The sequence below is a fragment of the Manis pentadactyla genome, chromosome 8, assembly GCF_030020395.1.
Source record: "Manis pentadactyla isolate mManPen7 chromosome 8, mManPen7.hap1, whole genome shotgun sequence".
NCBI lineage: Eukaryota > Metazoa > Chordata > Mammalia > Pholidota > Manidae > Manis > Manis pentadactyla.
This window is the reverse complement of record NC_080026.1, coordinates 108,826,110-108,849,383: the sequence shown is the minus strand read 5'-3', so window position 1 is coordinate 108,849,383 and position 23,274 is coordinate 108,826,110. Positions and strand designations below refer to the sequence as shown.

Here is a 23,274-nt window from a genome sequence, read left to right as displayed (position 1 = left end):
CAAAAACCAAGAAAGGTGTGCTCAGATGCTTGGGATTGAGTGAAACCGGTTAATTACCACTCACTTGCTGTCTCCCTGAGTTGGGAGTTTCTGGCTAAGGAGCTCTTGTAGATCAGACAGAATATGACAACCTGCAACTTATTTCCACACTAAGAGGGTAGCAAGGACCAAGATACAGAGACAAGTGTGGAGATGGTCTCTCAGGTGCCAGAGCCATCACCACATGACTCAGATGCCCCTAGAACAGGGTGGTGGCATGAAGCAACAGGGTGAGAGCTGACCAAGCTCCTTATAGAGAGAGCTGGAGATCAGGTGTGCCCTTGGGGCAGAGACTTTTTGCTGCTAGGTGAAGGTTCTTAATCCAGGGCCCTAGATAAGGTTTTAAGGATCCATAAACTCCCTAAAATGGCATGCCAACATGTGTTTAAGTATGCGCATGAACATTTTCTGAGAAACAGGCTCCTACCATTAATCAGATTCTTGAAAGGCTTAAAAGGGTTCTGTGATCCCCAAAGGAGGATGATTATAAATGATTGCCCTAGACCCCTACAGAAACAGGTTTGACATGGGCAGAGCCCCCAAGAGACATCATGGTTCCTGCTGATCCTGAAATTATACTCCCGGGGTGTGTGTGTGCGTGTGTTTGTGTGTAAATGTGTGTGTTTGTATATTTTTCTAGAGAAAGGATTCAGTAGTTTTTGACAGATTCTTAAAAGGGTCCACAACCCTCAAAGGGTTAAGAACCTAAACTAGACGGGGGTCCATAAAGCTAGAAAGACTGCCTGTACTTAGCTATTCCTTTCCAAAGGGCGATCACAGAAACCTGAAAACGGCCCAAAGTAGGTCCGAGTAGTTCAGCTCAAAATCTGGGGATAACTGGGTCTGGGACCAGGCGCTGAATGGCAGCGCCACCCTTCATAAAAGAACACATTGGAGTCATTTTAAGAGTCAAATGCCCAGACGCCAGGGTGATGGTCACAAAGGTATCAGTAGTAGATGGGAATGTTCTTGGGTCTTTCTCTTTCAAAGCCCTGTGCCCCAGCTTTCAGAGACCCAAATACCTTCTTCATGGAAGCTCAAAATTCATTCATTAAATCCTTAGTGAGCGTTTAGTATGTGCCAGGCTCTATTTTAAAGGCAAAACAAGGGACTTGACTTCGGAGTGTTATCGACGTAGGCCCATTTTCTGCCCTGAACACGGGTATCCAGGGCACTGCTGACCAAGTGCATTGTTTCCAAGCTTAGCCCCACCGCGCCTGGTCTGGAGAGGCTAGACCATCCCGCCCACCGCAGCGGCAGGGGCCGAGAGGGGAGAACCCGTACGTGTGAGCATAGCTGAGGGAGGCTGGAAAGACACACAGGACGAGAGTGGGTGGGCCGGGCTCAGCCCCCGCAGTGCCGGGGCGGGGGGCTAGGCGGGGTGGGGTGGGGGCACTGCCCGCGGGCGGGCGGGGGACTTGGGGGAGGAGATGCTGCTCGCAGCCGCCACCGCCGCCGCGCCTGATCTCCGAGCTGTGCTCGCCCGTTCCCCGCCCTCTGGGGCCGTCGCGAAGCTTCGCTCTCCATACTGAGCAGTCCCCGGGAGGCGCTCGGACACGTTCCCTGCCCGGATAAGGATCGGCTCGGCGCTCGCTCCGCAGCGCGAAATCTCGCCATCAGCGCGGCTTGCGCGGCAGCTCCAGCCCGGCCGGGCGACGCCAGATCGCTATCTGGGGTGTAAAGGGAAGGCAGCGCCGCTGCTCCCGCCGCCACCCTCGGCCCTGCGCGCAGCGGCGGCCCCGGCGCTCGCCGCCCTCCTCTCCCTCATGCCTTCCTTCCCGGCGCTTCCTCCCGAGGGACTCCTGCTTCCCGCCGGCCCGGGGCCCTGCGCCCCTCCTCGCCAGGCCCCGCTGCCTCCTGAAGGTTACGCGACGCAGCGGAGGGGCGCGGGGGGCGCCCGCCCTCGCCGCCGCCTGCGCCGCCGCCCACTCCAACGCCTGCCGCGCCGGGCCGGCCGGGCTGCCGGCTGCTGCCACCGCAATCCCGGCTCCTAAATCAGTGCGGGGAGGCGCCCCCTTCCCCCACCCGGCTCCCCGGGCTCCCCAGGCCGCGATTGGCCGCGCGGGCGACCCCCACCCCCGGGCCCCCAGCTCCAGCTGCAGCGCCATTGGCTGCGGGTCTCCGCCAACCTTTACATAAGCCCCGGCGCGCTCGAGTGGAGTTGTATAAAGCGAGCGAGCGGCGTCGGGGCGGGAGGCTCGAGGCCAGCCCGGGACCCGGGGCTGGAAGCTGGGAGGCGGCAGCGGCAGAGGCGGCAGCGAGCGCCCGTGCTCCGACGCCCCCAGGCGGTGGGGCTGAGAGAGCCCGAGGGTGGCTCCGAGCGCTGACCCCGGTGTGAGTACCCGCCCCGGTGCTCCCACCCCCTCAGACAAAGTTTCTCCCGCCCTAAGCGCACCTCCCCATTTGCCAGCAGGGGTGGCGGGGATGCCGCCCGGGGACCAGGGAAGGCGGAGACCGCGAAGGCGGCGGAGGCTTTGCTTCCAACTTGCCAAGAGGCACAGGACTCGACTGGCGCACACAGCCTCCCCCGCGGGGTGGGGGCAAGGCTGGCGCCCGGCTGGAGGTAGAGGAGAGATGGGAGCGGAGGTGTGGGGACGATGGCTGGCAGAGCTGGCACGGTGTTGGGGTGCGCTGGAGGTCAGCTGTTTGGGGAGGAGGCACCGGGGCTGGAACCGAGACGGAGAGGGTGAGGAGGGAATGTGCTGGCCGTATTGGAGTCACCCAGCAAGGCGGGTTCAGCTCCGGCCCGAGGAAGCTACTGGCTTCGGCCGGGTGCCTACGCTTCCAGAATGGGGAAGACACCCGAGGAGCTGGCGCTTCTTCCCCAGGGAAGCTGAGCTCCCCGGGCACAGCGCTGGGTGGCAGAGAGCTCCGGCAGCCAGCCCCGAGCGGCGTAGCTGCCGGCTGTCTTTCCTGGGCCGAGGTGTGGTCTCCTTGCTTTCAGCCTGTTTCAGGCAAGCCAGCCTCAGGCATTCCAGGGGAACTGGGGGTCCTCCTTGGCCCCGTGGGGGCACATGGAGACTTCGGTGGGTCAGCAAGCCGGGCCTGGGGGCATGCCCAGCAATGCAGCGCTCTTCTTTGCAATACAGTATTTGGGAGCTCTGGTTAGTCCCGTTTCTGCAGAAACCAACTCAAGAATCCAAAGTCATTCCAGCCTGGGTGGGAGCCTTCCAGAGTGGCCAGCGAAATGATCCTAGGATAGTGGGGCGGGGGTGCTCCCCTTCCTTTGGGAATGACTAATGAATACTGCTGCTGTAGTGGGGTGTGCAGCTGGTGTGTCTTCTGTGCCTCCCAGGAGGTGCTTCGGCTCTCCAGGCAGGACACATTCTTGAGTCACACTTGAGGTGTCTTCAGGGATGGGTGCAGGACTTTCCAGGTGAAGTCAGATGGAAAAGAAGGGAGGAGAGTTCCAGGAATAGGGGACAGCTCTGTAGTGCCGTCTTCAATCAGGGGAGAATTGTGGGAAGAGAAATACTATTGATGGAAGATTTTTTTTTACCCTTCTGACATGGGGCTGGAGATAGCCGAGACTGAATTAAAGCAAATTCAGAGTCACACTGTACCTCTCAGCCATGAGGAAAGGGAGGTGAATGATGGAAAAGTAGGAACATGGCAGTTGTTCCAGTATGGCCCTTGGGGAAGCATTTTCTCTCCCTCTGACTTGATTAAGAACATCCTTCTGGCAGCAGGTCCTAAAGTCATTTTAAGAGGCAACTTAAGAAGGGTATTTAGGGTCTTGATGCTGGCAGAGTGGACCACAATTAGAATATTCTGGTTTCCAGTTGGGACAGATGGACTCCGGAGAAGGTCAAAGGTGGGCTGCTCAGTTGGGGCTATATCCTTCATTCATGCCCCATCCCTGAATATGGATGAGTTTTTGAACTCCTAGGATAACTGCTTCAGCCTGGAGATCTTTTAGGGGGCTATCAATCCATACCCCCAAACCCAGCTACACCCTATGCCTGCAGTCAACATTTTTTTCCTGCATTTTCTGACCTTCTTTCCATTGGGGCTTTGTACAGAAACATACCTGCTTGTTGCTCTTTCTTCCCTTCTCTCTATCTGGGCTGTACCTGGTGCTCTAAACCCTGATGTTTATTACTTGGCACCTCGATGTTTAGTTAAGATGTCTTATTGCTGTACAGAAGTGCCCCTGCGAATGTGTGGACCAATGGCCTGTGTAATTCTAGGGAGTGAAATACAGTCTCTTATAGAGAGAGGACCACCTACCAGGAAGGCAATCCTATTAAAGAGGTTGTGACAGTCTCTTGTTCTCAATCTTCTTGCACCTGCCGAGGTGATGGAAACTTAAAAGTAAAAGCAGGCTCCTTTGTGTCCAGTAGGGGGCACCAAAAGCACCCAGCAGTGGACCACTGACTTTGCCACTTTCTGCCCTGTACTGACTGCAGTAACTTAATGCTTTAAGCAAGCTCATAGGCCGCAACCGTCACTTTCATGACTGGAGCCCTTTTGCCACATGCTTGCTGGACTTCAGGTGGTCCTGTGATCTCAGATGCAATGGGGCAGGTGCAAGTACAGCATTCCAAGGAAAAGCTGGCTCACAGCCTCATCCACCAAGGTCATTCTTTTGTGCTTGGCCTCGGTTGTTCTTTGAACTCATTAAAGGCTCCTAGAGCCCAAGAGCATTAAGAGCTAGATGAGAGGATACTTGAAGCGCATCTAGAACAAACCCCATCCCATCCCCAACACTCACAGTACTTCATTTACAGATGAGAAAACTGAAGCCCAGTCAAGGCAAGTATCTTGCCCAAGGTCACATGGCTATTTGCTGGAAGAGACAGAGCTAGATTCTAGGGTTCCCAGTTCTCTACTCAGAGCTCTTTCCACTCCTGTGACCTGCTTCCTCTTTCCTATGGAAATGGATACGTGCTCTCTGCACAATAGGTACTCACAATTGCTGACTGGTCAGGCATAGGTGAATTAATAAATTTAGTAAATTTGGGGAAATTTCCTTCAGATCAGTTATTCAGAGTGAAGAGGTGAAGTGCTAACTTCTTGTATATGAACAGGTATTAGAAATTTTTGTATGTAATGTACATATACAGGTAATAGAAATTGCTAATTATTCCTTCCTTTTCCTCCACTATTGTAGCTCATTGTTCAAGTGGTCTTTTAGGCAAAAGAAATGTAACTCCAGGTTTCCATCCTTTCATTTAAGAATGAGAAGTGCCCAGTCCTTCTCCATAGTCTTAGAACCAGGCTGGAGTTCTTCCTTTCCTCTGTGAAGGCATGCTGGAATGGGGTCTCTGTCCTGCAGTCACACCGCTGCCTATGGGACCTCCAAAATTCAGATCCTGGATGAAATGGAGACTCTAACCAGTATTTGCCCACTTCCCCATTCTTGCTGTTCCCAGCTCAAGGTCAGAGTGCTAGAATGTTCTGTTTTTGCAAAATCCTCATGTTAGTGCTTCTGGGGTAACCTAGAAGACTCTACCATTTCCATCGCCCTTTTTCTGTTTTGTGAGTCTGGCTGTTGACATCTGAGCTGGGCCCTGGGAAGGTTTGCTGAGTGGCCTGTGGGCTGCCCCCTCTTCTCTCCCCACCCTGCTCCTTTGCACACTGCCTTGAGCTCCTCTGGCTTCCCCTTGGAGCCTCAGCAGACTTGATGGCAACCTTCAGGAGGAACCACTGCTGCAAAGCCAGAATTTTGAGAGGCAGATCCTCCTCTGTCCGTAAGGCTCACCCAAGGGATGCTTGTTGCCAGGGAAGATGCTTGAGCTTCCTCATCTCCTTCAGGCTCACAGACAAGTTGGTCTTCGTCTTCAGCGGGAGCAAGGAGGTGACAGGATAATGTGAACTACCAGAGAACAACAGCCCCCTCCTTGAAAGTGGGGTTCCTAGAGGCTGTGGTTGCAGTTCCTGGCTTCAGCTGAAGAAATTTGCCTGCATTCCCAAGGCTTGGTCTAGTCTAGATAAGAAGAGGATTATAATTATGTAAAATACAGCTATAGCACAGGATCTGTGGGCTTTTATGTGAATTGGGGGGAAGAAGGATCTACAGTTTGAGAAGTGGCATTAGACACTGAGAAAAGAAGTCACCCCTTTCATGAGCACACTAGACTGTTGATTCTTACCCCATTCTCATTGGGAAGGCAGTCCAGCATAGTGGAAAGGATACAGGCTTAGCATCTGGCTCCCCCACTCACTGGCTTAGAGACCTTGGACAAACCACTTACCCTCTGCATGCCTCAGTTTCCTCCTCTGTAAAATGGTGATGAGGGCAGGAAAGTGAAGATCAGGGAAGATAGTCTTTAACATGCCTCTGCCTTAGATAAGATGTAAGGAGGCATTCAGCTGGAAGGGGATACTGTGGGATCACTGGGAACCATTCTGAGGCTTCCTTTTCCCAGCACGTGAGCATGAGTGTCCAGGTTTGCACGTCAGTCTCTGCTGACAGCAACATCTGGGCCAACCGACAAGGCTTTCTTGGCAGGGCTCCCTTGTTGCCTTCTTCCCTTCCCCACCTTGGGGTTTTAATTTTGGGGTTCCACCATGCTTGGGGGAAAGAAATTTTACAGGTCCCAGGATAATTCTGAATGTGATGGAAGGCCCTGAGCTATTGATTCCTAAGGAGGGATCTCTGTGCTGGGAGAAGCCTTCCTCGGAGCCCAGTGATTTAAGAGTGCTGACAAATCCATGCTCACGGAGCCTCCTGCAGGCTGCAGATACAGGCTTCCGGGCCAGCCAGGGCTGGCGAGGGATTTCTGGGGAGCCTGGCTGGTTGCTTAGGGGACATAAACCTGTAAACTCTCCTTAGGAGAAAGTATGAAATCAATTGGTTCATTATCACACAAAACACACCCTGGACCACTGAGGGCGTTTAAGAAATGAGAAGCAGCAAAGGACTTGGAGGTTGTTTTTGAAAAGTATGCAAAAAATATGAAGGGTTTGGGGAAGAGAAGGGTCCAGGAAGACCTTCTTCCACTGAACCACTCATGATCTTGAACTTATCAAAGTCCTTTGTCAGTGACTAGAGGAGTTACTTTGCCTCCCAGATATTTGGCAATGTCTGGTGCATTTTTGGCTGTCATGACTGAGGTGTGGGGTGCTACTGGCATCCAGTGGGTAGAGGTGAGGGATAAGGCTGAACATCACACAGTGCACAGGAGAGCCCCCCATAAAGAATTGTCTGCCCTAAAAATGTTAGTAGTGCCAAGGCTGAGAACCCCTGGGCTAGAGCATTCCAGCATAGAATCATAGCATGTCAGGGGTGGGAGAGATTTTAGAAGTGTTCTCATCCAACTCTCCCATTTCACAGGTAAGGACACTAACTGCCAGCTGGAAAGGTAAAGAGACCAGCCAGGGTCACACAGCAAGCAAGTGTCAAAGCTGGTCTGGAACTCAGATCTGCTGCTGTCTCCTGAGACTGACTTAACCAGCCTCTCTCAAAGATGTTGTGAAGATTATAGGAGAGCTGTGAAAACACTTAGAAAACTAGAAAGAGACTATTATTAATATTGCTATTATTAAGAATTTGGGAGTTTGGAAAGTTCTATTTCTGGCTCTGCTACTGACTCATTGTGTAATACTGGGTGCATCATACCCCCACCCCCATGCCTCTCTGTGAGTGTGTGTGTCATGGTGGGTGGTCTTAGCAAATGATAAATATATCATAATCATTATCTTTACAGAAAAGTCCAAAGATTTGCCCTTCAAAAACCCCAGGCACTTTAAAAAAAAAGAAAAAAATTTTCCTTGAAAGAAATCATGTTGACTTTGTTAGAAGCAAAGTGTTTTCTTCTTGGAAAAATTCCAGTACCCAGGCCCTGTAAATTGGTTCCAGCCCAGGAAATCTGATCAACATCCGGAGGAGAAACTGATAGCTCCCTGAATGACAAGGGACTGGATTTGTCCCGACTCCTTCTGAGAAGGGGAGGTGGCGGCTTCTCCTCTACCCTTTCCTGCTCAGCCCTCCTGGCACAGGAAAGTTCTGCAGGGAACTTCAAGGAGGAATGGGAAGGCATGTCATTAATAGTAAAACCTTGTTTACTTAACAGACATATTCTTAAAGATCTCTTCCAGGGGACGTTTTGACATATTACTTTAATTAGCCGCAGAAGGATCGTGAGTGCAGAGAGTGTGAAATGACCCTTCCTGTTGTTTCCAGTTACTCTTATCTTTGTTTGCACCCCACAAGTACAGCGACAAGGCCATGGGAATCACTGCTGAGCTCGGGGTGTCCTGCTACCAGAGGAAGGGTTGCAGGGGCTTCCTAACCACAGCCTCCACCTCCCTGGAGAGCAGCCCCCAAGTGGAGGTGTCTCCAAGGACAGCCCCACCCTGCCCTCTGGTGATGTCTGTCTGTAAAGACCTACCCTGTCAAGCAGATCCTGAGACAGCTTTCAGGATGGGGAGCAGGCCTTGGAGCCCGACGCGCTCCCTGGATGGGCAGAGGAGCTCTTGCAGGACTGGTGGGAGCAGCCGTGGTTGGGGTTTTTCATAGAAGGCCTGTCCCTGGTCTTGCCCTTCTTGTGCTCAGGATTGGAGGTAGGAAGTCACTCTAGACTTGGCTTAGAAGACTGAGGTTACACCCCTCCCTGTGCATGTCTGTGACAAGCCCCTCAGCTTCTGGAGGTCAGTCCATGTAATCAGAGGAGCTGAGCAGACAGGCCTTTTCTGTCTTGTTTCTAAGTGATGTCACATGCCTGTGCACCCTGGTCTCTGAGAACAGACTCTTTCTTGGAAATCCTAATCATGCACTTCTTATCTGAGAAGTTATGTATATCCAAAGAGGCTTTGCAAGTGGGGAAATAAGAGACCCCATGAAGGAGAAAAGCTGCCTTGCAAGCAGTGTGGAGGGAAGCACTCTGTCTTTTGTTCTCAACTCTAACCTCTCTGCCTGGCATGGTGTTTGGTTAGGAAGGGATCTCTGTTGGGGCTTAGTGGATGAGCAAATGAATAAGTGAATGTAGGTGGCCCTTGGTGTTAAAGTGTACCTTCAAACTGGCCTGGGTCAGTGAGGCCAGCTTTCCATCTGGCTCCTTCCCAGAGCTGACACTTGGTACCAGGCCTCTAGAAACCCCAAACTGATCAAGTGTTTGAGAAGCCCCTGCAGGGCCAGCCCAGCCCAGGGAGTGGTGGCCAGCTCTGAACCTTGAGCAAGGCCAAGTTTCTGTTCTTTTTCACCACCCACTGGGTGCTCGCTCCCCTTCCCTGCACCTTCCCACCAGGCTTCTGCAAGGAAGCTCAGTGCACCAAGCTGATAGAATAGATGATAATTTGGGTGTCCACTGAAGACAGACTAAGGAGTGAGTCATTGCTTCACAGAAAGATACCTAGGAGGATGCTTTTAAATAGCAAAGTCCAGTAATGCATTTTAAGTAACTTAGGGGGTAAAAACCTGACCTATAGACTCTTGGGCCTGGGAAAGAACTTTGGAAATCATCCAGTACCATGCCCACCTATCCCAGGATGTCCAGATCCCCTCTGTGTTACTCTCAATCACTTTCCAGAAACACGGCCTATCTGTCCAGCACACTGCTGTCCCAAACCTAAAATGCCATTTCTAAAATGCAAGTCTGATCATGTCTTGAACCGACTTCAAAAACTCTCCTCCCGTGTGACTCCAGGCTCCTTGGCATAGCTGGTAGGCTCTGCGGACCCCAACTGCTGCCTCCACCCAGGACAGTCTCCACCCTCTCCTGCACCCTCCCTCCTCCCTCTCGCTCAGGGCACACCCCAGACACTGCATTCCAGCAGCAAAGACCACATGTGCAGCCTGCACCATGCCTGCACCAAGCCGCGTCACATCAGGCCTTTGATCTGAAGGGCTCCCCCGAGAAGGCAGCAGCTCCCTTTGAATCCTGGTTGCCCTTCTCCAGAGGCCCTTCCCTGCCTGCCCTTCCCACCACACTCACTAACGCCTCCCTCCTATGGGCTTCTTTTGGACTTTGTGCCTTTTGCTGCTCTGAACTTTTCCCCTCATTTTGTGTCTTCTGTGGTACTGTTCAGCTTCTTGGGGTCAGGAGCCAGTTTTAGGCATCGTTTCTAAGCTGGGCCATAGGCGTACTTAATGTTTGAAGAATGAATGTGTATATTACAGTAAAGAAAGGGCTTCTGTGTTTGGAAAGCAGTACTTAAGAAGTCAAAGAACTCTGCTAGGCTCCTGAGACTAACTAGTAACAGAAGCAAACCTATTCCTTCAAGTCTGACAGTCCTAAACATTTGATTCAAGTTTTGGCAACTACTCTCAGAAGAGGAGTGCCTAGTGGGCCTGGACTCCACCTCCTGAGGTGTATTCATTCATTCAACAAACATTTATTAGCAGTAGTAATAGTATGAAGTTACTGTTAACCTACCATGCATGGACTGCTTGCCAGGCACTGTGCTCAGCACTTAGTACACGTTTCATTCCCCATCTTACAGACCAGGAAGTCTGAGCAGTTAATAATAATTATTAAGGACCTGCTCTGCTTTGTGCAAAAGGGTAGGAGACTCCATTTGCCCTCTCACTTTCAGAAACACCATTTCATTAGCCTGCTTGTCTCTGTGCCTCCTTCTAGCCTGGGTCCCCTGAGTTTTCATCTACCTTTTCTGGAGCAGGACCAAGTCTGTCTGTCTGTGCCTATAGCTGCAGGCAGTGTCTGGAGCTCTCTCCAGGTAGAGGGAAGGGAGAAAGCCTTGTATTTTCTTAGTACTGGGGAAGACACATATGGCCTGGTGGCCCCTGGGGGTAGCCAGATGCAGAAGGTCTGTTGTTTGTCCTGCAGGCTGGCACTGCAGAGGACATTGGACAGAGGCAGGGTGAGAAGTGCCAATGACTGAGACATTAGAATGTGCAATCCAGGGGCAAGGACATAATTTTGTTCTCAGCTGTGTTCCCAGTGTGCAGAACAGTCCCTGTTACAGAGGAGGTGCACAAGAATTCCAAGTGAATGAATGAGGAGATACTGAATGGCAGCCTCAAGCCTTCTCTCCCACTTGGGACCCAGTATTTGCTTCCTAACGTGCCACTCCACTTCCAGCCCTACTGCCCATGGCCTGCTCCACATCCCACTGTCACAGTGTCCTTTCTAACACCCCACTCCAGCCAGGTCACTCCCAGCGCTCTGGCTGATGTCGCTCTCAAGGCTGCCACTGTCTGTCCAGCCTCCTCGGCTGCACTTCGCACCAGTGTCTGGCCTCATCCCAAGCTGCAGCCACATGGAGCCTCCGTGCACTCATCCAGCGTGCACTCACTGGCCCCTCAGTCTGGAACTCTCTCCGCCGTGTCCCTTTGCCCCGCTCACCACCGCCTCTCTCTTGGACCTTCCCCAGCTGGCCCCAGGCAGAGGTGCTCGTTCCTTGCACTCTCTTCCCGTCTCACTTAGTTTAAGACAAGTTTGGTGCAGTGAGAGACACTGTTTACTGTAGTGTCCAAAAACACCAATTCTGTAGCCAACTGGGTTAGGTGCAAATCCAGCTGCATCACGCCCTAGCTGTGTGAGCTTGGGAAAGTTACATAGGCTCTCTTCACCTTGGTGTGCTCATCTGTGAAGGGACAAGAGTAGTACCTAGGTCACAGGCCACCATGAGGATTAAATGAGGTCATCTGTGCTGGCACATCATCCGTAGGGGGTAAGGGCTATTATTACCACCCATTCCTCCTGTTGTACTTGTTACATCAAATTGCAGTCAAAATCTCTGTTTGCCTTGTGGACAGGGTCCCACGAATTCAGCTGATGAGTGACACGACCAGCTCTGAGATTAGAGTGGGAGCTCGGAAGGCTTGCGGCAGTGGGGTGAGGTGGGCGGCAGCGGGGGCAGTCAGCAAGTACTGCTGTCCTGCAGTGAAGGATAGAGGGGGGCAGATCCCCGGCAGCGGGATGGAAAGGCTGGGCAGTTCTGAGAGGCGTTCAGGAAGCAGAGTTGATCCGGTGATCCAGTAACTGCAAAGGAAGAAGAACCAACTACACCAGCAGATTTCCAACCTGAGAGACAGTGTTGGGTTTCCAAGGGGCCCAACAAACAGCATCGCATTTCCCCACTCGGATTCGGGACCAGCTGAGAGAGACCAAGGGGAGGGAGAGGGAGGAGAGAGGCCAGGCTCAGGCAGGCTGCCATGAAAATGCCACCATTGTGACAGAGCTGTCGGGAAGGCCAGGCTTTGGAGCGGGGTCTGTGGGGCCTGCCGGGCACCCTTGCCTCCCCCGCAGCCTCCCTGAGGATGGGCACAGGCCTGAGCCTCCCCCAAGCTCAGCACAGGGCAGAGCAGCCTTTGCAGAGAGGCAGGTCCAGAAGGGCCCTGCATGCCTGGTGCTTCCACCCTGACCGACCAGAGGAGTCCCTCCTCTGCCCCTCAGGAGGGAGGGGGAAGGAGGGAGGCCGCAAGTGTTGCCCCATTCCAGTTCTCTCAGTCTCACACTGCTGCCATAGTGGGCAGGATAAGTCTCTGCCTTGGGACGGTCCTGGGTGTTGTAGGGTGTGGCAGCATCCTGGCCTCTCCCCACTAGATGCCAGCAGCACCCCTTTTCCCTGGTTGTGACAACCAAAAATATCTCCAGACATCAACAGATGTTGGAGGGATGTAGCAAAATTGCCCCAGGTTGAGAGCCACTGCTCCCATCTGATGAGAGGTTCTCGGGATGGAAACCCAAGGGGTGGGAAGAATGCTTCCTCCCAGCTTGTGACCCAGGCACGGGAGCCTTCAAATGGGCAGTGCTGGGAGGGCAGCTCGCGGTGAGAGCTGGGTCTTGCAGACCTCTGAGAAGCCGGCTGCCTGCTGCTCTTCCTCACCCTCTCCTCCTCCTGCCTGTCCAATCCAGGGAACTTCTTAGCATCCTTAACACTCAGTGCCCCCGCTGACCTCTGTGGAAGTACTCGCCAGCTCCTGTCCTGGCCCCTGCTAATTCAGAGATCTCTCTGTGCTCCCCTCTCCACAGCACCCCTCACCTTGTACAGCAAATGTTGACTTTCTCCCTATGACCCCAGCGCCACCAAGCACAAGCCAGCTCGGCGAGGGTCCACAGGGAGTGTCGTCGTGGGTGAGTGAGCCAGGGCAGCTCCTGTTGGCTCTTCTCAGTGGTGCCTTAGTTCCAGGTGCCCTTTGTGGGCCTCCGTGTAGGTCTGGGGCCCAGCCTGTGCAGGGCAGAGTGCTGTGGCTGCCCAGATCCGAGTCTCTGTCCTCCTACAATGTCTGGAAAGGGTCTGTGCTCCCTGCCAACATCTAAAACATTGAGGGCTCTTACTTTTGTGAGAGTTGAGGGTGCTGTCCTTGGCTCTCAATAATTGCTAAAGAACTGCATGCCTTGAAAATTGCCCTGGAAGCCTCTCCCCACAGCTGCCTGACCCCACATCAGAGATTCAGGTTGCTTGGTTACTGGTTCTCAGACCCAATTCAGGAAAGTCCCGAGGCCACAGGAACTGAGTTTGACTGCATATAACACACAGCCAGTGTCTAGAGCCTGTCTAATCTTAGCGTGAAAGGAAAGGAGACAACCCGTGAGCGCTGGCCAGCCTGGCCAGAGAGGCGCTCACTGGCTCACCTAACCCCTGAAACCTTGGCCAGTCGTATGACTCCCATGTTACAGATGAGGACACTGCATAGAACGATTCAGAAACATGCCCAAGGTTACCAGCTAGTTAATGGTGGGACTGAGATCCAAGTACAGCTCCCTGACTTGGGCTTCATTTTGTTGACTTTTTTCCTCTTTCTGCTGAGGATTGTTCAAGACGTTTGCTTATTGAGCATTTCATAGAACTTATTATTACAAAGCAATTCTCACCGCCTGAAACACATGTCCTACCATCTCTCACCCTTGTTAAAACTGCTCTTCACCCCCTCCCCACACATCCCCCGCAGGAGCAGCTCACTTTCCACACTGAGCCACCGGGGATTCTGGCCCTGAGCCCTCTGCCCAAACTCTGCCTTTGATAATTCGCTCCCCCTGGATGTCCTCCTGTTGCATTTACACCCCTTACTACTTAGTACCGCCTGTGCCTGTGAGTACTGCCCACGGTTCTCTCATATGCAGTAGGCGATTGATACACAAGCATTCAAGTAAACAAAAAGTTCAGTTCAACCTACTTTTTTATTCTATTTTTAACCTTTCTGCATGTTCTCCCAAAAGATTCAAATGTTTACAGTGGTGTGACAGGTTTCCCAAGCCAGCCATGTAAAATGTGAGGTCACTCCGGGCACCGGCTGCCCTTCTGCCTCAGTCAGTACCATCCTGCTCTGCTTTCTGCCCAAACCCCAGATCCTGCCTCCTCCTTTGACATTCTCTAGCTAAATAGATTTTTATATACTTCAACAAGCTGGTGATGAATTTTGGAAGCAGAAACATCTTTTCACTTTAAAGCAAATAGCAGTTTATATTCCCATCTGGAGACCAGGAGTCCAGGGAAGTGGTTCTCAACCCAGACTGCCTATTAGCATCATGGGGGAACTTAAAAATATGCAGACCAATTTTATCAGAAAACTGGGCAAAGGACCTGGGCAGCAGCATATTTCTAAAACCTCCCCAGATGATTCAGTTGGGCATCTCGAGTTCAGAACCGCTGGCCTAGAGCCTTGCTACTGAAAGTGAGGTCTGCAGAGCAGCAGCCTTGGCGTCACCTGACAGCCTGTTAGAATGCCAAATCCCAGGCCCCACCCCAGACCTACCAAGTCAGAATCTGCCCTTTACTGAGATCCTCAGGTGACTGGTAAGCATGTTACTGTTTGAGGAACATTGTTTTAAAAGGACCACCAGGTAATACATGTACACAGTGATATTTGAGAAACACTGAAGCACTAGCATTAGAACAATGTCCCTCAAATTTTGCAACATACTAGAATCAGTGCAGAGCTTTGGAAATTGATACACCTGCTGCATCCTATACCAGCTAAATGAGAATTTCTTGGGATGAGACCCAGGCATCAGTATTTTTCTGTGGTAAGATATATATAATATAAAATTTACCATTTTAACTATTTTAAGTGTACAGTTCAGTGGCATGAAGTACATTTCATTCATGTTACATGCAACCATCACCACCATCCATCTCCAGAACTCCTTTCATCTTCCCAAACAGAAATTCTGTCCCCTTTAAACACTAACTCTCCATTCTGTGTTCCTCCCACCCCTTGACAACCACCATTCTTCCTGTCTTTGTGCATCTGACCACTCTGGGTACCTCATGTAAGTGGAATCATACAGTCTTTGTCCTTTTGTGCCTGGCTTTTTCACTTAGCATAATGTCTTCAAGGTTTATCCACATTGTAGCATGTGTCCGAATTTTCTTCCTTTTAAGGCTTAAAATATTCCATTGTATGTATATACCACATTTTGTTTATCCATTCAACCATTAATGGACACTTACGTTGTTTCCACCTTTTGGCTATTGTGACTAATGCTGCTATGACATGGATGTGTGAATATCTTTTCAAGTCTCTTCTTTCAATTCTTTTGGGTATGTACCCAGAAGTGGAGTTTCAGGATCACATGGTAATTTGGATTTTTTGAGGAACTGCTGCATAGCAGTTTTCCACAGCAGCTGCACCGTTTTACATTCCCACCAGTGATGCACAGGGTCCTAACTCCTCCACGTCCTCTCCAAGGATTGTTATTTTCTGGTGTTTCGAGTACAGCCATCCTAATGGGTGTGAAGTGGTATCACATTGTGGTTTTCATTTGCATTTCCATAATGATTAATGATGTTGAATATCTTTTCACACACTTATTGGCCATTTGTATATCTTCTTTAGAGAAATGTCTATTCAAGTTCTTTGCCCATTTTGGATTGGGTTGTTTGGTTTTTGAATTGTAGGACTTCTTTATATATTCTGCATTTTAATCCCTTGTCCAATAAATGATTGGCAAATATTTTCTCCCATTCTGTGGCTCACCTTTTCACTCTGTTGATAGTGTCCTTTGATGTATAAAGGTTTTAAATTTTGATGTAGTCCATTATGTCTACTTTTCCTTCGGTTGCCTGTGCTTTTGGTGTACAGCTAAAGTCAAGCAGTGTTTCCCAAACTTTAATGTATGTTTGAATCACCTGAAATCTTGTTAAAATGCATATTCTGACTTATTAGGTCTGGGGTGGGGCCCAAGTTTCTGCATTTTAACAAAATTCCAAACTACTGCTGATGCTGCTGGTCTGGACACCACTCTGAGTAATGTAGAGGAGTGTTTCAAGGATTTCCTTCATTGCATATTTACCAGACCTTTTCCTGAGTTTCCTCGCAACAACTGTTTCCTGATCCACCATCAAGACAGACCCACAGCTTAACCCTAGTGGGTGCACTGGGTGCCTTTGGTGTGGCAGAGGAATGAAGTGTAAGGTGCATATTCTTCCTGCTTCACTCTCACCCCGCCTTGGTTGGGAGGCCATTCACTGGTCTGCCCATGCCAGGTGACCTCAGGTTCCCCGCTAACAATGGCTAGTTCCTCTTTAACATTGGCCCCTAAGAGGGAACAAACTGTAGAACCTGCTGAAATGCTGTTTCATGCTTAATATACCTAGAAAGAAAAACCACACAGTTTGCTCTGAAGTTTATAGAAGAAATTGAGGAGAAAAACTGCTGAAGGTCTGCTTCTTTAAAAAAACCCTTTAATCTATTGAAGAATTTAGAGCTAGAAGGAACCTTTAGAGCTCTATTCCCAAACCCTTGTTTGGGAGAAGAAAGCTGGGTCCAAAGAGGCTGTGACTCGTTTCAGGTCACCAAGCAAAATAGAGGTGGGCCCACAGGTGTATTATTTCTTTTTAATCTTGCTTTAGGTTATTTGTCTGGAAATGGATAACGCAGAGTAGCTACTTCTTTTATGGGGCTCCTCTAATTAAAAGTTCTACTTGTCATGGAAAAGGTAAAAATCAAGAGGCTGGATTGTGGTTCTTGCCCCTCATGGCCTTCATTAGAACATTTCTGCCAGCTGCTTGTTTTACCCTAATAGCACCTGCCTCCCTGGTGGCAGTTACTCAAATTACAGATACGGCACCTGGGAGAAACTAGCTTTAGAAGGCATACCTGACACCACTTTTCTCTTTCATGCCCACTGGAAATGTAAGCTGATCACAGTACTCTTTCAAGCCACTGCCAATCAATTGCATTGGCTCTCAAGTTGAAATTCATTTGCTGTCCCTATGCTAGAGATCATACCTTAAAAAGTTCAGTGACCTTCAGATCCGTGCTACATTTCAGCATGTCTACACTGGTTATTAAATACTCTTTACCTTCTAATTACCCCCTCAGCTGCTCACTGATCCAATTCTGAGTTTCCTTTTTCCATCCAAACTTCCTGATGAGTTGCAGAACTCGTGTAGTGATGCATTTGCCTTTGGTGATCAGAGAGCCCAGTAGAAGATGCTGCCTTGTTCAGACATCTCTGTAATTTGGACCGACCTCATTTCGATAGTGCACTACTCAACATGTGCCCCAGGAATGCACTCCAAGAGCTTCCTCCCCAGGAAGGCTTGCTGAGGGTAGTTTCTGTCCTGCAGTTGGAGCCCTGCCCCTGTGTCTCTCCAGCCTCTCCATTAAGGCATTAGGAAGGCTTCCAAATCATGTTTGGCTCCAAAGGCAGTGCCTGGGTCCTTCCCTTTGGTCTCTGGGTTCTGAACTGGAGCAAAACTCACTTGCTGGCAGGAGTGTCTGTCTCCATATGAAGCGTCAATCTTCAGATCTTCTTTTCATTAAGATATCAGCCTCACTCAGCCTTGCTCTCAGCCGCCAGATGCACAGAAAAGCCAGCAGGACAAGGTCCATCAGGAAGGGGTTGCTGCTGTCTGAAGGCAGGAAGGCACCACTGTGTGGGCCTTATTCCAGCAGAGCCTTTAGAACACTGTGAGTTCTGATTCTAGGCTGGTGGGCCGAGTCTCTGAGTGGAGCCATCTGTAGCAATCTAAGTGTCTCCCTTGTGCATACAAGGGTGGGGTGGAGTCCTTCCACCTCCTTGGCCATTTCATCTGTCTCCTGGGTGTGTGCCACCAGCTCTCGTGGCCCCAGGCTGCTTGGCAACACCCTGAGTTATGTTAGAGATATAACAATGAATTATACAATGGAATATACATAATTAATTTATAATAAAACACACATGCAATGGTTTAATTTCTCCAAGTGAATGATGTGCCAGTCTCTAGATTTTGCCGGAATACATTCCTTAACTGCTTCCTGACCTAGAAGCAATGACCAGCTGTGCTGGGGAGGGACCTTGGCTGGGGAAACCTGCCAAATCACAGATTCCCTCCGGGTTCCCTCTAGGGTATGTCCCACAGAAAGACAATCCTTCACTGCCTCTACTGTTGTTCCAGACCTTGGTACCCATGGGGGTCTCACCCCACCCCAGGTCTGTTGGAGAGCTGTTATTTTCTTCAGTCCCCAGTCTTTCTCCCAGAATAACGGGACACGCCTATGTATTTATACCCTATCATTCTTTTGTTCCTTCATTCAATCACTAAACAAATATGTTTTGAGTGGCTACTATGTACCAGACAGTGTCTTGCCTTGATGAACATGAGTGAACAAAACAGACCAAGATCCATGTCCTGGTGGAGCTTACATTCTAGCAGAGGGAGACCAACAACAGAGAGTAAGCATGATGAATGAGGTCATTCTACAGTATGTTACACAGTGTAGGTGTTATAAAAAGAGAAGAAGCAGAGCAGGGTAAGAGTGATCAGGCGCGATGGGAGGAGGTTGCAGTTTTACAGAGGGTGGTCAGGGCAGGTCTTGTGGAAAAGCTACAGTGTAGGAATGGCCAGGTCCTCTGTGGACAGGGGAGAAGGGCCCCTCTGTGCCAACCCAGGATTAGCTTTTCCTGGGCTGCTCTGGCTAAGGGGTCTTTCAGTAACATTGGTAACTTTTGGTTTCAGATGTTCAAGATGTTACTATTCCTGCTGCTGCTATGGTTTCTGCCCCCCACTGAGGGGTCCCAGCATGCGGAACCCATGTTCACTGCAGTCACCAACTCAGTTCTGCCTCCTGACTATGACAGCAACCCTACCCAGCTCAACTATGGTGTGGCAGTTACTGATGTGGACCATGATGGGGACTTTGAGATCGTTGTGGCAGGGTAAGTGCCCCCCACCCTGAGTTTGACAGATATATTTAGGCAGCTTTGCTGTGATAAGGCTGAGTAACAAACAACTCCAAAACCCATTGGTTTGCAACAGCACGCATTCTCACTCATAGGTCTTGGCTGGGCTCAGCGTGGGCTCTGATACGCTATGTCCTTGCCTTTCACTATAGCAGTGAAGGGATGGAGGGCAGATCAGAAGAAGGTGCTTGGTCCACAGGCTTTACAGTGAGGAAATTGGAATGCTCTGCTTCAAGGCAATCTCCTCATACTTAAGCCTCTTTATTACGTAGGTATTACTTCCTTACCAGTGGGACTCTAGAATCTCTGTATAGGAGGAGCTTAAGCATGACAATTATGGTAGAAGTGGATGCTCAAAACTGCCTTTGCCACAGCATTTTAAGAAAGACTAAGAAAACATTGATTGTCTATTTCAAAGAAGTGGGGGAGATGGGAATTAAGGAGAGCTGAACTTCCTTGGAGCCATGCCTTGGTGTCCCCTGCTCCCCTCTCTCCTGAGAAATAACATTGTGTAGCAACAAAACATAAGATTTGGAACCCAAATAGCTTGAGTTCATGCCCTAGATCTACAACTTTCCAGTTGCATGGCCTTGAGTCAATCCCTTAACTCACTACGATTCAGATATATCAGGTGTATATAAAGATGGGAATAGTTGTAATGCCTTCTTGTCCTAAAGCCTCAATAGGGTATTACAAGTGCCAGTGCATTTCTGCCAGTCACCACCAAAAAATATTATTTATGGAGTGCTAATATGTGCCAGGCACTGTGCTAAGCCATTCACATGCATTGTCTTATTTAATCCTTCTGAGATCACCATAAAATATGTGTGCAAGAAAACGAAATTAAGGTTCAGAGACAGTTATCAACTTGCCCTGGTCAAGAAAATTGTAAGTGGATGAGTCAGGATTTGAACCTCAAGGCTCCCTAACTATAGAACTATTAAACTACATTGTACAAAGTTTAGTTAGCATTTCAAAAAAAGTCAGTCAATAAAAACACTACAGGGGCTTATCATCCTCATTCTGGGGGGCCTGAGCTTTTATGGCAGCACTGAACAAAGTCACTGGCAGGTAACATTATTGGTAGCAGCTGCATGTAACAGTAGAAAGCATTGATCTTGGAATTGGAAAACCAGGTTTTAATTCTAACCATACCGCCCAATAGCTGTGAACCTTGTGCAAGTTACTTAGCTATGCAGCCTTTGCTCTCCTCTTCTGTAAAATGGGCATATTGAAATTACCCACCCCCTCCACACAGGGCAGTGGTGAGGATCAGTGGTGATGATTAGTAGAAAAGATGCTTTGTAAAGTGCATTTCTTCTTTCATATATTTATTTCTTCTAGCCCTTGAAAACTAGAAAGTACTAGATTCCAGACCTCCTAGAAGTCCAGATGAGCATGCCATTCAATAGAACTTTCTATAGTGATGGAGGTATTCTATGTTGGTGCCGGCCAATATGGTATCCACTAGCTACATGTGGCTACTGAGTACTTGAAATGTGGCTACTGTGAGCAAGGAACTAAATTTTTAATTTTATTTCATTTTAATTCTATAGCCCATTTAAATTAGCACTGTTTCAGGCCTTTAAGAAATAAGGAAAACTTAAAGACCAGAGTGTAATAGGAAAAGGGAAAATAGAAAAGGTTGTAACAATCCTTATTGCCTGAGGTGACCTGAGCAGGGTGGGGCCAAGGAGCTTGTCTCGGTTCAATGCCATGACATCTAGTCATTCTCTAAATAAGGAAGAAGTGCTCCCGGTCAAACCCTGCCTCCCAGAGCCGTGGCTCCTTCAGCAGAGTCTCTGCTTAAAGGACTTTGATGCATTTCCAAAATGTTCTGCTTGGCCCTGCCTCCTGCTAGGTGATACAAGCCTCCCCTGGTGGACCCTTGGAGCTGACAGAGGGCAGAGAACAGAGGGGCAACCATCCTTCCCGCCTTCTGGGCCCCCCTGCCAGTTACTGCTGTGAGCATGCTCTCCTTTCATCCTGGATGGTGGGCTTCAAGTGCAAGGCTCCATCCCACCCATCCTCTGATGTGCGTGGGATTGCTGCGGCATCTCCTGAGTGTGCAGCTTCTTTCTTTCTAGTGCTGGGCATTCATTTCATCTTCTTTTTTGGTGAAGTCTTTTCCTCTTTCCAAAGAACGCAAGAAATTTGTTTTTAATTCCTCTTTGGTAGGGAGGCTAGCCAATCATTTGTAATCCACTTAGAGTAGATGTCTAAACCTTGCCTAGCTTGCTGCTTCCTGTGGGTCCTGCAACACTTGGAATCATCCTTTAGAAACCAGAACCAGACCATCCTGGGTCCTGATCCTGAATCAGCCAGAGATCAAGGAAAGACCCTTGTCTCTTCTCCCAGGGAAGGGTTGAGCCAGCCAGCCCCTGCCTGAGAAAGCTTGGGCCGCTGGGTCTTCTGAAAGCTAATATTGCTCACCTGGAGAAAGAAGAAATGTTACATGGAGGACAGGATGGTGAAATTGGGCACCCTCCCAGCTCCAGGTCAGGCCTCCTTTGTGGCTGTTGTGAAGTATTGTGAATTCTCAGAGAGTCAGAAAGACACATTCTAATTTAAGTACCAAAATACATTCCAAAGGCAAATACAACTTTTTATTATCTTCAGTTTAGGATGATTTGTCACTGTCTTCTTTGGGCTGGAGAATCAAAGGGTGACTATACAGACATATTTAAATCAGGACCTTTGGAGGTCATTCCATCCACCCCTTGCCTTCCATAGGCCACACCTACAGTTTTTGGAGGCTTCATTTATTTAGAGCCTTCTAAGGAAATGTGTGTGAGTTTTGTAATCCTGCTCAATTGCTTATGTCAAGAATCTATTTGATAATCTGAGTCCCTCATATTCAAGCTTAATAAGCCATTTATTTTAACTTCTGTTTTGCTATTGCCTTTGAAACTGTAAACCAAGTGGTCACCATCTTTTCAAATAATGGCAGCTAGGGTCACTCCCCTGCCTATCCTTTCCTGTGGACTCCTTGGCGACATATCTGACTTTGAGCCTTAGTCTATTTCATCCATCCTACACCCATATATTAACTCTGTTTCCTTTTCTGTTTGACTGTAGACTCTCTGCTTAAAAATCATGTAGCAATAGTTGAAATTTTCAAAAATTGAATGTGAATGCCTTTACCTGGGGCCCCTATAGTCCAGCTCACGACGGACCACTCTCTATTATCTTACAGACCTTTCCATTAAGCTGGCTCCTGAAGGCATTAAAGTTTGCAACCCCTGGGATAATGGCTAGTTTTTCGGTTTATAAAGTGCCCTGTACTTGAACTTGTTTTGGATTAGTTGACCTTGTAGTGTGTCTGACTTGAGCCCTGTTGCTTTGAGTATTTACTCTTTGAATAGGTTTGTTTTGTTTTGCTTTTTTTGGTATCCTCGTTCTCGGTATTGACGGCATTGATTTTGAGCATGTTGCCGGTGAGTTTGTCTGTGTTTCAGATTCTTGAGTTAATTGTGATGGAAGGCGTGTGTGTGCATCTGACTCTGGGAGGAGCAGAAAATGACCGCCCTTTGTTCTGCGGGGTTGGGGGAGGGAACAGCCGGCTCTGCTCCTCCGCCACAGCTGGGCGAGTGCCTCCGCATGTGGAGGGCTTATCTGGTAACCTGCAGGTGCATAATTGCTGTCTCCTACCTGCTGGGTGAGGGGAGGATTTGATCACCCCCAGAGACCTCCGAGCACGCAGAGACCATTGAGGATCTTCAGGACTGGTTCCCTGAGTAAATAAAAAGCCCAGTGGCTTCCCCTTTTCTCAGTGCAACTAAACACCCAATCTACAGCTTCATGTAGTCTGGAAAGGAATTCCTGTTGGTGTCAATCTTGCACAATTCCTTTAGAGCAGCTGTTGTTTCCTGGGATATTCTGAGGTCTGAGATAACCCCCCTACCCTACCATTTTCCAACAGAAGTTTTGCTCAAATGGAAAGATTGTAGTTGTTGTAAAGTTTAAATCATGATTTAGGTTTTTCTACACAAAGAGCATTCATTTGTTAAAACCTTAACCATTCTTTACAGTTGGAAGGGTTTCACTTAAAGAGATGTTACATATCATAAAGCAGTGTTTCATTTTTCTTAATTTTGCAACTATGTCAGAAAAATTTTAATTTACTAAAGCTAATTAAATTATTTAAAAGGCAAACTGTATTCAATTACTGGGTTAATCATAATCATATAGGAGATATTTCTGCCATTATAAATAA

The 23,274-nt window shown here is 49.2% G+C and overlaps 1 protein-coding gene across 5 annotated transcripts in view; it reads left to right on the top strand.

The window, feature by feature from the left end:
- Positions 1–2,220: 2,220 nt before the first annotated feature.
- CRTAC1 (cartilage acidic protein 1) overlaps positions 2,221–23,274 on the top strand; it is a 155,885-nt gene continuing 134,831 nt past the window's right edge. For 2 of the 5 annotated variants that reach the window (XM_036886492.2, XM_036886491.2), the window contains exons 1-2: positions 2,223–2,373; positions 18,835–19,034. In XM_036886492.2, the coding sequence (XP_036742387.2) occupies positions 18,835–19,034 (200 nt within the window). In that variant the 5' untranslated portion in view covers positions 2,223–2,373. Of the gene's footprint in view, positions 2,374–18,834; positions 19,035–23,274 lie in introns of all 5 variants that reach the window. The other 3 variants (XM_036886496.2, XM_036886494.2, XM_036886495.2) reach the window with 3 other exon arrangements.